Source organism: Octodon degus, unplaced genomic scaffold (genome assembly GCF_000260255.1).
Source record: "Octodon degus isolate 3935 unplaced genomic scaffold, OctDeg1.0 scaffold00046, whole genome shotgun sequence".
NCBI classification, from domain to species: Eukaryota; Metazoa; Chordata; class Mammalia; order Rodentia; family Octodontidae; genus Octodon; species Octodon degus.
The window spans coordinates 12,865,506-12,883,431 of record NW_004524622.1 but is presented as its reverse complement, the minus strand read 5'-3'; the positions used below and the strand labels follow the sequence as shown (position 1 = coordinate 12,883,431).

At 35.9% G+C, this 17,926-nt stretch overlaps 1 protein-coding gene across 1 annotated transcript in view; it reads right to left on the bottom strand.

Moving 5' to 3' along the window:
- Window positions 1-16,489: 16,489 nt before the first annotated feature.
- The window catches only part of Ch25h (cholesterol 25-hydroxylase), an 18,957-nt gene continuing 17,520 nt past the window's right edge, over window positions 16,490-17,926 (bottom strand). Inside the window, exon 2 of the mRNA XM_004632110.2 lies at window positions 16,490-16,961. Within this exon, the coding sequence (XP_004632167.2) occupies window positions 16,880-16,961 (82 nt within the window). The 3' untranslated portion in view covers window positions 16,490-16,879. The remainder of the gene's footprint in view (window positions 16,962-17,926) is intronic.

Genomic DNA, 17,926 nt, shown 5'->3' with positions numbered 1-17,926 from the left:
ACATTCTCTTAATGAATAGAGGGATTTGTTCTAATAGTGTTTGTAAATAGGATATCATGTCTGCATCTTGTACAGCAAATAACCACTAAGAAGAATGTATGCAATGAGTTAATTATGGAAACTGTCCCACCAATTTGGTTTGAAACTGTCTCATTGCTATTTGTTTCTCAAAAAAAATTATGGGAAAAAATATTTTAGCTCTTGGAATATTGCTGTTCTCTGTTCTTGATGAGCTAGACTCAAGTGAAAAAAATTTCTTTCCAAATCTTTGATCTCTTATGTCCTTGATTGTTCACTTTCCCGTGGGCTGGTCCACCTCAAATCTGTTTCAGTCAGTCACTTCTTTAGTCACATCTGAGAAGCTGTCATAAATAACTGCTTTCCCTAATTTCATTTCAACTTGGTGTTTTCAACCATTCCGCCAACCTTTCTTGCACTTCATTTTTCCTAAGATCTGAACTCCATCTGTCTTCTGATCCCACCAGTATTGTAACTCATAGATTTATAGAACCTACTTCAAAAAAGGTTCTCAATAATTGTTAAAAGTAGAATCATCATTTTGTTTTAAAATTAAATGTATATACCTCACAATAAGTAAATATGCCACTAAGAAGAATGTATGCAATGAGTTAATTATGGAAACTGTCCCACCAATTTGGTTTGAAACTGTCTCATCACTATGTTTCTGTCTTAAGACATTGGAAATATAAGAGCCAAGAAAAATAATTCGGATTTTATCACCTCAAACTATCTCTTTATAGAAAACTTGCAGTATATTTTTTAGACTTAATCCATTGCAGGCTCTATCTTTTTAATGTATAAATATCATAGATATTTGTACATAATTTTGGTGGTAAAATATATAATACAATTATTTGATGAGGAACATAATTTCTTTCCCACTAATTCCCTGATATAACAATTTTTAAAGTGCTATTTATCCATAGATGGTTTATTATAGCAAGTGTCAGCCAAAACCAAATTTCATATGAATTCCAAGAATTTTCTAGAAGGAATTTGCCTTGTGTCTCTTCCTTGGAATTTTCTTGTACCTACAAAGCCATGAGCCTTGTCTCTAGTCACTTTGTTTCATTTTTATCCTATCAGGCAGCTCATAATCAATACACTATTGATTATACAATATATTATTGTGTACTAATTTATTGTATAGTAACTATATGTAATATATTTCAAAAAGTTCAAATATTATTCAATCCTTATCAAAACACACATCTACATGCATACACACTTTCCTTTTAAAAACATTTTTTATTATTAGTGCCTATTAATTCTACAAAATACTGGTTTCAATGCACAGAGTATATTTTGTTCATATCTATTCACTAAATTACCCTCCCTTACACACTTCTGTTCCTCTCCTCTATTCCCTTCCTCTTGTCTAAACTAGTCTTTCCACTTTCATGTCACTATGTTAGATTTCAAATAAATATTAGAAACAACATATGATATTTGTTTGTTTGAGTCTGACTTATTTCACTCAGGATTATAATCTCCAGATCCATCTGCTGTCTTACAGGTGCCAAATTCTCATTATTCTTTATACCAAAACAATACATCATTGTGGATATGTACCACATGTTCTTTATCCGTTCATCTACTGATGAGCACCTAGGCTGGTTACATGTCTTAGCTGTTGTGAATTGTGCTGTGATAAGCTTGGGTATGCAGGTATCCCTATAGTGTGAGGACTTTCATTCCTCTCAGTACATATTAAGGAGCAGTATACCTGGGTCAAATAGTACCTCTATATTTAATTTTTTGAAGAACCTTCATACAGGTTTCTATAGGAGCTATACTAATTTACATCCCTACCAAGCATTTAGAATTGTTCTTTCTCCTCACACCCTCACGAGAGTTGGTTTTGTATGTGTGTGCTTGATAACCCTCTTGACCGAGGTGAGATGGAATTTCAGTCGTTTTTATTTATATGTCCTTAATGACTGAAGATGTTAAATATTTTTAGACATTCCTTTACGATTTCAACTTCTCTTGAGAAGTGTTTAATTTATTTGTTTCGTTATTGGTTGGGCTTTTTGATTTTCTGGTGTTACATTTGTTGAGTACTTTTTATGTTCCAGATATGAATTCTCTGTCAGATGAGTTAGCCAGCAAGATTTTTTCCAATTCTGTTAGCTCTGTTTTATTCTATTGATCATTTCCTTTATTGTGCAAATGCTCTTTAATTTGATTTATTTATTCATATTTTTTGGGCTACTGGATACCTATTCAAGAATTCTTTGTCAGTGTCTATGGCTTCAATTACTTACCTCATTTTATTTCAGCAGTTTCAAAGTTTCAGGTCTTACACCAATGACTTGAACCCATTTTGAGTTGATTTCTGTTCAGTCAGAAAAAAATATATAGTTTCTATCTTTTACAAGTAGATAGCCAGCTTTTCCAATGCCATCTATTGAGGCCTTCTATTCTCCAATGTGCAATTTTATCTCCTTGTCCAGAATCAGAGAGCTGTAGTTGTATGGTTGGCTTCTGTGTCCTTATGCTATTCTGTCCTTCAGTGTGTCTATGGTTGTGCCATTACCATGCTGTTCCTGTTACTACGGCTTTGTAGTATAATTTGAAATTGGGCAGTGCAAACCCTGTAGCCTTGTTTCTGTGCTGAAGATTGCTTTGGGAAGGTCTTTTGCATTCCCATACAAATTTTAGTTTTAATTATTCTAGTTTTGTAGAGAATGCTACTGGTATTTTGATAGGGATTGCATTGAATCTGTAGATATCTTATGGTAATCTAGCCATTCAAACACTACTAATTTTATCAACCTATGAATATCGGAGGTCTTTGCATTTTTCTAGTGTCTCCTTTAATTTTTTAATTTAGTGTTCTAAAGTTTTTATTGTAGAGATCTGTCACTTCCTTGGTTTAAACTATTGTGCTTGGAATTGTTTTCCAGCTTTTTTCCTCAACTATTTTGTTATTGGTGTGTAGAAAAGGTATTGATTTTGATAGTAATTTTATATCCTACTTTGATGAATTAATTCATCAGCTCTAACAGTCTTTTGGTGGAGCCTAAGATCACTTAAGTATGGGCTTATACGCCCTACAAGTAAGGACAATTTAATTTCCTCCTTTCTAGTTTGTGTGCCTTGTATTTCTTTCTTTTGCCTAACTGTTCTAGCTGAATACGCTAACAGTCAATATCCTTGCCTATGTCCTGATTTTAAAGAACATGCTTTCAGTTTTACCTCACTCTGAATGACATTAGCTGCAGTTTTGTCATATATGGCCTTTACTATATTAAGGTATGAAACTTTAATACCTAGGCTCTTTAGCTCTTTCATCAGAAGGAGAAACTGAATGTTTCTTGAAGTCTTTCTCTGCATCCAATGAGATGGACATGTGATTTTTTTATCCTTGATGGTTTATTACATTTGTTGGTATATGTGGTTGTTATGGTTTGTGTCTGGTGTCCCCCCAAAGCCTCATGCAGTCATGGGGCAGCTTCTGGAGTTTGTGATTGATTATTGTGTGCATGGGGGGGGGTGCTGCAGCTGCCTGGCAGGTAATTTGCATTACAATGTAAGGAGGGAAAAGAAGGTAGCTGCTTGAGCTGTTTTTACTCCATCCTTGTGCTCTTGCTCTTTGCTGCTGCCATGAAAAGATTTTTCTGCTATGTGCTGCTCTGCCTTGGACCCAGCTGAATACGGACTGAAACCTCCAGTAACCGTGAGCTAAACAAACCTTTCCTTTCTTCAATGTGGGTGTTGGGTATTTGTCCCAACAATGAGATAAGAGTAACTAAGACAGTAGTATATTACATTGGTTGATTTGTGTACTAAACTATCTTTGCAATCTTAGAATGAAAACAACTTGATCGAAGTATATGATCTTTTTAATCAGTCTTTAATAGATTTGCAAGTATGTTATTAAGGATATTTACATCTATGTTCATCAAGGATATTAGTGTATAGTTTTCTTTTTGTGTCTGCCTGGCTTTAGTATCAAGGTGATGTTGTCCTGATACAATCAGTGTAGAAGTGTTCCTTTCTTTTCTATTTCATGGAATAGTTTAAAAAACATTGGTGTTAGTTCTTCTGTAAAGGGCTAGTAAAATTCAGCACTGAACCCATCTGGCTTTGGCCTTTTTGTTATTGTTGCAAGACGTTTTATTACTTCTTCTATCTCAGTGCTTATTACTGATATATTTGGGGTTTTCATATCCAGTTTTGGAAGATCTTTATAGCTAAAAGTTCTCTATTTTTTCTAGATCTTCCAATTTATTAGAACATAGTTTTTCAAAACTCTCCCTAGCAATCGTCTGGATTTCAATGCCTCTCTTTATCAACTGTGTTGATTTAGGACTTCTTTTTCTTTTATTTAGTTTCTCTAAAAGCTAATCAATTTTGTTGGTATTTTCAAAGCACTCTGTGCTTCATTGATCCTGTGTATATTCTTTCAGCTTTTTTCCTCAGACCTTCATTAGTTCTTTCCATCTGTTCAGCTTTATTTTTCTTTGTCTTTGTTTTTCTAAGTCCTCAAGATTTAACCTAATGATCATGAAGCTATTCATTTATAATTTCTCTTATTTTTTTTCTAGCCTCAAATTTATAGACTTTCCTCTTAAAACTTTCTTTACTCTATCTTAGAAATTCTGATATTTAGTGTTTCTATTTTAATTTAGTTCTAAGACTTTTTAAATTTCCAGATTGCTTCAATAACCCAGTGACTATCATGAAGAAGATTATTCTATTTCCATGTGTTTCTATGGTTTCTGTAGTTTCTCTAGGTATTAATTTCTAGTTTCATTACCTTATAACATGAAAATCTACTAGAAATTATTTTAATGTTTTGTATCTGTTAAAACTTGCTTTATTTTCTAAAATATGGTCTACTTTGGAAGATGTTCCATGACTGCTGAAAAGAATGTGTTTTCTGTAAGAGTTGAGTGGAATTTTCTGTGGTTAAGTTCACTGATGTAGGGTGTAGCTTAACTCTTGTTTCTTTGTTTATTTTTTATCTATGTAGCCTCTCTATTTTGAGGGTAGAATATTGAAGTCACTGGGATCTATGTGTCTTTTATGTCAGATGGTGGGTACACAAATGTTCAGTGCTGGTATATTTGCAATTTTTATGTTTTTCTTATGGATTATTTTCTTTACAAATGTATAGTGACATTTCTTGCCTCACCTGACTTATTTTGAATATAGTTACTCCTGGTTGTTTTGGGGTTCTAATTACAAGAAATATTATATTCCTTCCTGTCACATTCAGTTTGTGCATATCTATCCTGGTGAGTTGTATTTATTGCATGCAGCAAAGAGTTGGGTTTTATTTTATAACCCAGTCTGTCCATCTTTTTCCTTTAATCAGAGAAATGAAATCATTTACAGTGAGTTAATATAAATAAGTATGTACTAATTTATATTATTTTGTTGTTTTTCTAATTTTTTCTTCATTCTCAATGCCTATCTTTTCTTCCTCTTCTGTATGCAGGATTTCTTTGAGTATATTCTGCAGTGCCACTTAGGGGTTGTGAATTTCTTTAGTTTATGCCCATCTTAGAAGCTTTTTATTTCTCCTTCAATTCTGAAGGATAGCTTCCCTGGTATAGTGATCCAGGAAGGCCATGGCCGTTCTCAGAGCTTATCATGCATCGCTGTATGCCCTCCTAGCCTTTAGAGTTTCTGAGAAGTCTGAAGTTCTTCTGATGGATTTTCTTCTCCAACCAACTTAGTGTTTCACTTTTGCTGCTTATGTATGCATTTTCTATCAAGAGTGCTGCTTCAAAGTGCTAAAATCAGTGTGTTAGGAAAGAAAAACTTGCAGGCCCTCCCATAACAGTAGGCCTGCTATTCTGGAGGAGCTTGTGAACAGCAGGCAACTGAGTGGAGCTCATGTCATCTTAGGGGAGAAATTACGATGTTTCTTTAAGGGTAGTTTTGGCTCTATAACATTCTAGATATTCCTGCATCCATTTTTCCTGTACCACAGCTCATCCAGATAACAGACTAGTGCTGTTTACGATTCCTAATACATTTTTCTTGTCTTTTTCTTTTTCAGTACCAGGGATTGAACTCAGAATGTTGCACTTGCCAGGCAGATGCTTATTCTACTGAGCTATCACCTTGGCCCTTTCCTGTCTTTGTATGCAATTTTCTTGCTCTCCAGAATCCTCTCTGGCCAGGAAATAAGACAACTCCTTTGTGTTTCCTATCAGTCATAATTACAACCTATACTTTTGTTGGCCATGTTATAGTATGTTATATCTATAAGATAAAATAGAAACAGAAGTGCACTGTGAAAAAAGAAAGAGGCAGAGAAGGAAATAAAATAATTGCTCAAGCTATGTGGGGTGGTAGTAAGACTATGGGGCAAGTTCTTTATGTTTTCTATTAGCCACAATTAAAGCTTATAATTTTGTTATAGGCCAAAGTATAAGATGGCAGAGCTGGAAGAGGAAAATAGAAACTGAGGTTCACAATGAAACAGAACAAAACTGTTTTGGTGTTTCTGTTTGTTGTTGCAATAGTTCATAACAATTTATTACATGTTCTATAAATAACTAGAAGTTCAATTGTTTCCAACACATAGAAATATGTGTTTTAGAAAAAGGAAATACTAATTAAATTGACTTGAACATTATATATTTCATATATGCATCAAATTATTTACTATACTCCCTATATATACTTTAAAAGGAAAGGAAAGAACATTACTCCACAATTGCTTGAATCAATTATATCACAACTTTGATCCAATGCAGTGGGAAATAATGGAATCATTTGAGCAAATTTACACCTGGCATGATCCTACTCATGCTCAGAACATTCAGGGCAAGAACTCTATTTTGAAACTAACTTCTCACACCTATGTGAGCTACACATGATTTCAAACATTCTCTGCAGTATTAAAAAACTTATTTTGACATTAAAACTGATTATGACTACATTTAAGATGTTTTTTTCTTTTTTAGTTAAGAGCAAAAAACCTGTACACAACACCACCTGCAGGCCCATTCCACACACCTGGATAAGTAGGACAAGATCTGACTGGCGAACAGCAAAGAACCTCTGCAAGATCTGGAGTTCAGATGCTGGGACATAACAATGTGAGGAAGAGAAGAAGGAGGGAGGGGGTGCCCAGGATGCAGCAAGGATCTGAAGTCAGAATTGAAGGAGAGAGTCAGGGAGGGAGGAAGGGAGGGAGGGAGAGAGAGAGAGAGACAGAGAACATACTTAGTGAAGAAGGTGGCAAGGTGCACTTTCTCTCTGATCCCTAACTCACTGCGTGTGTGTGTGTGTGTGTGTGTGTGTGTGTGTGTGCCTTGAAACTGCAGGTGCACAGTGAATACTAGCAACCTCCAAGACTTCCATAGCGAGACACACCAGTAGGGCAGTGTGTCATTGTGGACTGTGGGGCTGGTAATTTATTCAGGTTCAGACATCCCACAGATGAGGGTGATTGATTGGCTGGTAGTCACCTTGGAAACAGGCCAACTGAGCTCAGGGAACACAAGGATCGCTCCATCTAGCCACTCCCACTGACAGGGTGAGACAGAACTGAGATCAGGTCAGCAGGGAGTCAAGGACCTGAGTTCAAGCTGGCAGGAGGTACACAGAGCATTGCAGGCTGAATAAATCAGATTCCAGCCTCACAGCCAGAAACCAGTATCTACTTCACTCTAACTAAAGACACAGGCTGTGTGGGATTATCCACTATCTCACCATAAGTCTACAGCTGGCTTGCCGGTATTAATCCACATAGATATGGTTCTGTCTTACCACCTGTCTACCAGTGACAGCAGAGACACTCTGGAAAGTACACACAGGCTTATTTATTGCCCTTGTTCAATGTTCATTTGAACACTATTTTTAGATTTTTTGTTGTTCTGCTCTTATTTTTACTTCTTTTTTCTCTCTTTCCCTCCCATTCTCTTCACAAGTTTCCCAAATTTTGTGCAACCTTCCTTTGTGCTCAAGCCTTATTTCTAATCTCTTCCTCTTGTTCTATTTCCCTATTTTTCCTATTTCCCAGCTCCTTTAATATTTTCTCCCCTCATGATTTGATTGACCTTGTCAGATACAAAACTTACATTTCTTGTTATATAGGTCTTGCTTTATCTTGGTCTTAACCATCCAGTAGAAAAGTATAAACATGAGGTATAAAAAGTAAAACCATATTAATATGCTGAGCTGTAAAAGGCTCAAGTCATCAACTTCTGACATTGCCAGTCCTGCAGAAAACCCACTACTATTGTGGTCTACTGGACTATATTGGATTATTTTGCTGAATTCACACACCTACAACATTTGAATGACAATGGAATACTCATCTCTGACAAAACTAAACAAAAAAGGGGGATATAAATGAAGGATCATTTTGTAGTGAAATATATACAAAATGTATATACAAAATAGTTAGGATAGATATACACCTACTTTCTCTTAATTTAATGAGAGGAAAGATTTGTACTAATAGTGTTTGGACAGGATATCATGTCTACATTCTGTACTATGAATAACTACTACAAAGACAGCAATATACAATGTGTTAATTATTATAACTGTCCTACTAACCTTTTTTGAAATTGTCTCATTGCTATTTCTTTCTCAATAAAATTAATTAAAATAAAATAAAATAAATTTTTCTCCCTTCAGGGTACAATTGCCATATGGAAAGCATACATAGTTCTGTACATAATTTTGTGGTTTGTTTTATATTTTGCTATATCTGGAAATATGGTTCACTGATTAAAGGTGGAATGAAAAACCTGTTTACAGAAATAATGACAGAAAATGCCCCAAGCACAGAAAAACATCACATACAGATAAGTGAAGCATAAAGAACTGCAATGAGCTGGATCAATTTAGAGAAGACCTGATGCCACTATTTCTCAAAAGCTTTCATAAAACTGAAAGCGAAGCAACACTCCTAACTTCATTTGTGGAAGCAAGCATTATCCCAATATCAAAGTCAGAGAAGGGCCCAAATGAAAGAGGGAACAACCAGCTCCCTCATGAGCACAGACACAATAATTCTCAGGAAAATAACTGAGAAAGGGAAAACAGCAAATAATCAAGAATATTATACACTGCTACCAAATAAGATTCTTCCCTGGCATGCAAAAATACTTCAACATGTAAAAATAAAAATTTAATAAACCATATTAACAGAACCAAAGTCAAAAAAGGTACAATATTGTCAATAAATCCAGAAAAAAAACACTTGACAAATTCCAGCACCTATTGAGGATAAAACTGTCTCCATTACTTTTCACTTGTTGCTGGGACAAAATACCTGAAGGAAGGAAAGGTTTATTTAGCTTACAGTTTGTGGAGGTTTCAGTCCATACTCAGCTGGCTCCAAAGCAGAGTGGTTCATGGCAGAGGGGAGCAGCTCATGGCAGCGGAAAGTAGCAAAGAGCAAAGGTAGGGGCAGTGGCAGCCATGGTGGTGGTGGTAGCAGCAGAGGCAGCAGCAGCAGAGCAAGCCTCTCTCCTTTACTTCTATTGCATTCAGGCTTTCAGTCCCTGGGCAGGTATAGCACTCACACCCATAATCCCAGTGTTGAATCATGAATTAATCACAAACTCTAGAAATCCTCCCCAGTGACAGTATGAGACTTTGGGGGATCAACTAGACACAAACCATAACAAAAACCCTACAGAAAATTGGATCAGATGGTCTGTATCTCAATCTTATAAAAATTATCTGTGACAAACTAATAGCCAACATCATAATAAATGGACAAAAACTGAAAGCTTTCACTCTAAAATCAGGAATGAGACAAGGATTCCTACTATCTCTCCACTCTTATTCAATATAGTTCTGAAAAAATTAGCCTGAGTTAATTAGACAAAAGAAAAAATAAATAAAATAAGGATAGAAAAGTAAAATGTTATTTGTGGATGACATACATGATGTTCTACATAGAAGACCCCAAAATCTCCACCAAAAAAGTCTTTTAGATTTAATAATCAAATTTAATAAATTATCTGGATACAATATCAATACTCAAAAATTAATAACATTCCTGAAAACAAAATCACTGAGAGAAAAATTGAAGAAATGTCACAATAGCATCCAAAAATATGAAATACCTAGGAATCAATCTCATGAAGGCCATAAAGGACCTTCACTTCGATAAATCCAGTATTCTGAAAAAGTAGATGGAAGAGGATATCAGAAAATGGAAAGGCTGGTGAGACAGCTCAGCAGACAAAGTGCCTGCTTAGGCTAGCGCATGGGCTGGGGTTCGATTCCCAGCTCCAGCATCAGAGTTTGGGTGTGGTGGCCAATGCCTGTAATCCCAGTGCTGGGGAGGCTTAAAACAGGAGGATAACTATGAGTCTGAGCTATGTAGTAAGACCTTGCACAGAAAAAGAAAAAGAAAAAGAAAATGGGAAGTTATCCCTTGGTCTTGGGTAGGAAGAACACTTGTAGTGAAATGCCTATGCTCCAAAATTATCATATAAATTAAATGCAATCCTGATCACAATGCCAATAGCACATCTCACAGAATTATAGAAAATAATCTTAAAATTTATCTGAAGCTGGAATAAACCTAGAATAGCAAAAGTAATTCTGGGCAACAACAGGAAGCATAAGGCATCACAATCCCTGAAAATTATGCCCCAAATCTACTGTGAAAAAAACAGCACAGTAGCGGAAAAAACAAAACAAAAAACAGCCATAAGGCTCAATGGAACAGATCGGCAGATGTAGATGCAACTATAAATATACTCAGCCCCCTTATCTTTCACAAAGTAGCCAAACCCATTCTCTGGAAAAAGGATAGCTTCTTTAATAAATGGTGCTAGAAAAAAACTGGCTTTCCACACATGGAAGACTAAAACTAAACCTATGTTTATCACCGTGCATCAAAGATCAAAACAGAAATATTAAATCTTCCAGAATACTAAATCTTCTGGAATATAGAATAGGTAGAACTCTTGAAGACATTGGTATAGGCAAACCCTGATCATATAGGAACTGTTACAAAGACTTGACAACAAGGACCTCATTTTGTTAAAAATGATTCACTCAGCAAAAGAAGATTCAAACACTATGAAAAGACAACCCACAGTGTGGGGTAAATTCTTGCCAGTTCTTCCTCAGACAAAAGACTACTATCTGGCATATATAAAGAAATTTAAAAAAAAAAAACAGATCCCTCAAATTTAAAAACTCAATCCAAAAAATGGGCATCTGAAATGAATAGACACTTCTTAGATTAAACAGTGGAAATGGTAAATAGATACATGGAAGAATGTTCAGCATCACCGGTCATTCTAGAGATGCAAATGCAAATATGCCAAGATCTCAGGTCACTCCAAAAAAATGGCTATTGTCAATGAATCAACCAAAACAAATGAGGAAGGAGCTGCGGGGGAGAGAGGGACCCATTTGCACTGTATATGAGAATTTAGACTGGTGCAACCACTATGGAAATCAGTGTGAACACTCCGTAAAATACTAAAACTAGTTCAATCAACCCAGTTATTCTTCTTCTTGGTATCTTCCTGAAAGAATTAAAAATGTCATGCCATAGCAATATATGCACACCTATGTTTACTGTGGAACAGTTTGTAATAGCTAAATCTTGGAAACAGCCCAAGTACCCATCAGCTGATGAATGAGTAAAGATATGGCTTTTTTATACAATGGATCACTACTCTCTCATGAAAAAGGATAAGCTTGCGACATTTCTAACTACATGGATGCACCTTGAAACCATACTCTTAAGTGAAGTAAATCAAATAGATATTTAAACACTGTATTATTTCCCTGGTTTGAGCAACAAAAAGTGTCATGTCCCAAATGTGTAGTATATATTGGGATATGGGGAGAAACTTAAAATAATAAGGGAAACAAGAAAGGGGAAGGAGGGAAAACGAAAGGGAAAGGAAAAAGGAGAACAAAAGCAAAAAATGGAGACAAAACTTTTGTAAATAAGGAAAGGAAGAGAAATTAGAGTGGAAAAGAATGGCAGAAAATAGGCAAGCTGTATCCTGTAGAGGTACAAATTCAGTATGAACAAAGTTATCATGTGGATCTAAAATGTACCAATAAAATCGAAAAATTCAAAACAAACATATTTCTTTAAATATCCAGTCTATTTTACCTATTACTTAAATGTGATTGTGGATTAATGAAATTAACCATTTATAGACAGTTCTAATACACAATTCTATGATATTAGACCATCTAAAGTGTGGTGCTGCTATAATCATAATATTTAATATCCATTCAACTATCATCATTACAAAGAGCTTAGTTTTTTTTCACTACAAAATGGGCCTTCATTTATATCTCCCTTTTTTTGTTTGCTTTTGTCAGAGATGGTTATTCCCTTGCTATTCTTATATTGTAGGTGCATGAATTCAGCAAAATAATCCAATATAGTCCAACAGTCTATAATAGTAGCTGGTTATCCGTAGGCCTGGCAATGTCAGAAGTTGTTGACTTGAGCCTTTTATAGCTCAGCATATTAATATGGTTTTACTTTTTATACCTTGTTTTTATACTTTTCTGATATATATATATATATATACACACACACACACACACACACTAGCATAGATATGCAGCTACTTTCTCTTAATTCAATGAGAAGAAAGTTTTGAACTAATAGTGTTTAGACAAGATGTCATGTCTGCATCTTGTACTATGAATAACTGCATTAAGACAACAATATGCAATGTACTAATTATTGTAACTGTCCTTTTAACCTGTTTTGAAACTGTCTCATTGCTACTTCTTTCTCAATAAAATTAACATTAAAAATTTTTTTTAAAAAACCAAAGAACTTGGTTTTTTCACTGTGTCTTATTGATCGATGTGAATAGATTCTGCTAATAATATAGCTTCCTGCTTACAAATTGGTTATAAAAAATACTCTTTCTTTGCACGTTATCCAGACTTCTTACCAACAATGATTTGATTCTTTGAAGAGCTGTTCCAAGTCTTGACATAAACATCTGAAAAATGAAAATCAAGAGCTACAGCCATCCGTGCAGCTTTCTCCCCACGCCCCCACCCCTCCGGCCTCGCCAGTGCGATGTGGAACCAGAAGACAGAAGTCACCACGCTGAGAAAAAGCGAAAGTCCTGAGATGACTACCACAGTTCTTGGTTTGCACTGTCAACTCAGGGAACCAGCACTCACCTATCCTTTCCTGCATCTCTCCTCCAATGCAGTCAAGGTTTCTTAAATTGCAGCCTGTGTTCAGTCTACATAAAAACTCCTGTCCCTTACCTCGACCTACTGAATCAGAACCTCTGCAGTGCAGGCTATGCATCTGCATCTTTTCCAGCTTTTCCTCTTGATTTTTGTTAACTCTATGCATCATGATTTGAGAATCGTGATCTGGGAGATCCTTGAAGTTCAACTGCAAGGGTACAATATGAGCCAGACCTGATGCGATATTAGTGTAAAGCTTCATTGAGCTGAACAATTCACTACTGTTAGGTATTTTACTTACCACTAAGAACAGTGAGAGGTTTATTTCCAAGTAGATAACTCTCGGATGTTGATAAATATTAGGCCCACATTCATTCTTTTTAATATACTTCTTACTTTGCCATGTTCCTTTGATTCTACATACTTTTGACCACTCAAATACTGATTTTCAAAACTTTTTTATATATCCAGTAATGTTAATAAGCACCCAACATGGACAGGCAATAGCTTGCCATCAACACTGGAGAGATAAATGTGATCGGATGTTCTCCTAGGCAAGTCTGAAGTCTCCTCCCTTTTGCCGTAGCTTCCGCAGGAATTGCTGCAGAAAAACTATGTCGTTCCAGACAAACCCATTCTAAACATTACATGGTCCACTGTTTCTTGTTTGTTGATTTGGTTTGCTGAGTCTTGGTTTTTCTGTTCCTTGGATCTCACATGCACCTCTGTCCCCAGGGGCTGTGTGGGCTTCAGACCAAGCAGGCTCTGTGCAGCCTTCCCTACCATTCAACCGTAACAGCTTCGATGTTCCCCATTTTAATGACTTGCTCACATAAGATTTCAGATAAGACAAAAAAAATTTGTAAAACAAAACCATAGAACAGACACATTCTCAAGTATTTATCTCCAACATCCAGCTTTTTTAGCAAAACAAATACTTCACTGATTTGCTATTTTTTTTAAGAAATCAGCTTTTACGTACTACCACACAAAACGAAACAGCTTTCATGTGCTATTTCAAGCATCTGTAACATCTTGAACCCTTTGAATAAAATTCCACCCACAAAGAAATGTAACAGGTTGAAAATTATAAATGTGTAAATAATTCTAATCACATTACTTTACACATTTATTTAATACATACAAAACCAAATTTGAAAACACTGGCTTTTTCATAAAACAGTGTTCGCTGGTTGAAAATGAATTATGACATGTAACTCATACATAGTATAAATTCATGTATATATTATTTCATACTGAGTAATTCATGTATGGTAATAAATATTTAGATAGAAAAATCTAAATTACTACTAGTTTAGAAATAATTAGTTCTAGTTTGAAAAAAACAAAAGCAAAAATTAGCTTATTTCTATCCATTTGAGTTATATGCCTGTTTTGACAATATTATTTAATACAACTAAAGAAGCATATTATAATGAAGTCTACACAATTAAAATTGTACATAGCTTTTAAAATAAAAACTTTTCCAAGAAAGAGATGAGATAAACTATAACAAAATTACAATTATTCTGGATAAAGCAACCATGCTTATGGTGCAAGGACATCATGTAGCTGTAGGTAAACTCATAGAGCTGTCCCGTGGATTTACTTCAACTCTCCCCTCCTTGTCGTCTTTCAATGTTTCTGTTAATTTGAAGAAAATCCATCCTATTGGTGCAGATTGGTACAAACTCTTTCCCCATTTAGTAAGCTTTAAAAGCTACTTACCCTCAAGGGAGATGGAGGCAGCAGAATTCTTAACTTTCAGAAGATCGAGTACCCTGGAGCCTCACTTGGAATAAGTTGTTTTGGAGCCCTGTCAAACCACAAAGGGAACTTTTGTAGCCACAAACCCTCATTCTCCCATTTCCTGAACTTTTTCATTCCATTATTATTCCTGATAGATCTTTTTGTTTAATCTCCATAGAATTCCAGCCATGTTTTAATTCAAAATGCTTTATATGTCCTAAAAGAACATTTGCCTTTTACACCGCAGCCTAGCTTCGAGTTTGTTAGGTTGTTCTCAAAAATCAAGTATGTAAGCTAGGGCAAGATGGATCTTGTTGTCTGTCACCAGTTTCCCACAGTAGAGGAGACCACTTATTAGAAGAGTATAAGCACACATTTTCTGAAGAAGGCAGTTAGTGTAAGTCCCTGAGGATAACTGTAGTGTCTTAACCTGGCTAAGTGACCACAGCAGGCTCCAGTTTTTGCTCTAGGCCCCTGTATCTCTGTAGGCCAATGTGTGTGTGTGGGGGGACTGGGTCAATGTTTGCAACTGGGTGTGCCTACATGTGCCTATGTGCTCATTCCTGGAGTAGCTCTTGTTGCAGCAAGCCTTACTCGACAGTCATTAGTGTTCTGTCCACTTACTGTTTATGCTGGCACTTGTAGCTGAGATAAAGCATTATAAAAAGGGATATTTCCAGATAGTGTTGTTTAGCCAGCATTGGTTTGCTCTACTGGAATTGTCACTCAACTTTAGACTAAAATCAATATACTAATTTGATGAAGTTCTAAATGTTTTCTATATTGTAATAACGAATCCTTAGGTTTAGACCTGAGAAAACAAAGGCTTTAAGTTTGTGAGTTCTGAATGGATATATGATGGAGACAAGAATCCTGGAAGAAAAAGCTCAAAAAGATTCCAGGCTCTAATTGTTCTATAAGTCCTCTATAAATGTAAGGGAAATATATTAATATTGTGCAACTATTAATGAGGTAACAAGAAATAATTAACTGAGGCCAGAACTTAGAACTTAGACATCATCACTTCTGCTGGAGGCAAATGTGCTTACTGCCTCCTGGTTCCTTGAGAGTAACATGCTGAATAAGTTTACCTCATGTGGAAAATCTGTGTGAGCTAGCACAGTTACATGCTGGTCTAGAGAGAAGACAATGTACCCAAAATAGGCATATCCATGTGTCAGGCTGGCGAGATAGCTCAGCGGTCTAAAGCACCTGCTTAGGCAAGCTTAGGCAAGCGTGTAAGGACTGGGGTTAGATCCCCAGCACCTCATGCCATGTTAGCCCCATCCCAGGGTGGGCTGAGCCAGTCACACACACACACACACACACACACACGCACGCACGCATGCACGTACGCACGCACACATGCACACATGCATGCAGAATATCCATGTCTCTTAACTTATCCTAAATTTGTTTCCTCTCAGATACAAAACAAGATACTTTTCATGACCAAAATCAAAGAACAAGATTAATCTACATTTTTTGGGAAAATGAAATATACAAAAAAAAAAAAACCCACCTTTTTCTCATGGAACACTGCATGACTTTTAGTCATTCAAACATACAAGGGCACCTGAAGGAAAGTGCCCAAGGTGGATGCCCATATTTTCCCTATGCTCTGCCCTTGCAGTGCCAAGTCCAAGCAGGCAATTACTTTGACGGTGATTCTTTGGGAGGTGTCAGGAATGTAGCGGTCTGTGGAATGTGAATACTCAAAGGAAAGTGCAAGTGCAGTGCACCTGTCACCATGATGTTGAGAAAGCCATGTCATGCAGTGAAAGTCATGTGGTCAAATTCACCACGATCAACTACAAAAGCGTAGGAAGTACCTTCTGGAGAATGACTGAAAAGAGGATGTGATCACTGCAAAATCTTCTCCTCTCCCAGTAAAGCATTACTCCAGATCTACTCCACGCAGATCTGAAAACTGTGCCAGGAACACCTCCAGGGCTGACATTCACACTGATGCCTATGAAAATGACACTCCTTGGAGGTGTCCATGTGCAACCTTCATGGATGCGCATGGCAGGTGTAGAAGGCCTCTGTGTGATCTGATGGAAAGAAAAGAAGGCAGGTGCATGAGAGAAAGAGGCTTAAGAATTTTGGTTTATATCTTGGTTTGTATTCTTTACTCATGAATTTGCAATTTTCATAATGCTGGTATGGTGAGATACTCCAAAGATATCTACTGATTCACGCAATTCTTAACAAACTTTGAACTCCTTTTTGATGAAAATGGAAAATCCAACTGTAAAATCCACAAAGGGCCTAAATGGAAGAGGAGTATTAAAAGAAAATAAAAGAAAAAACAAGGCTAAGGAATTCGTGTTTCCCAGTGTAAAAACCTGCTATCAAGACACAGTATTTAGGAACTAAACAAAAAAAGGGGGATACATATGAATGGCCATTTTGTATCTGTGTATTCAAAATGGTTAGGATAGATATATAGCTATGTTGTCTTAATTCAATGAACAGAGAGATTTGTTCTAATAGTGTTTGTAAATAGGATATCATGTCTGCATCTTGTACAACAAATAACCACTAGGAAGACAGTATGCAACGTGTTAAATAATGAAACTCTTCTACCAATTTGATTTGAAACTGTCTCATTGCTATTTGTTTATCAATAAAATTATGGGGGAAAAAGACAGTATTTAAAATACTGTGGTTCTCAATTCCCAGTACCAAAAATAAAATAAAATACTATGGTTCTGAGATAACTGGAGACATATAGATAAATGTAATAGAATTAAGAGCCTGGAAATATATTCTCAAATCAATGATCAAATACTTTTATTTATGAAAAAATAAGACAAATTTTCATGACAAAATAATAAGGGAATACATTGTATGTTATATATATATAATCACATATCACATTTCACTACACTGTGTGTCATAATCTTAAAAGTAGTTACTCAGAAGTACAAGACATAGCCCGGGAGATGGCTCAGTAGAATAAGTGCTTGTCTGGCATCAGCAAGGGCCTGAGTTCAATCCCTGGTTCTGCAAAAAA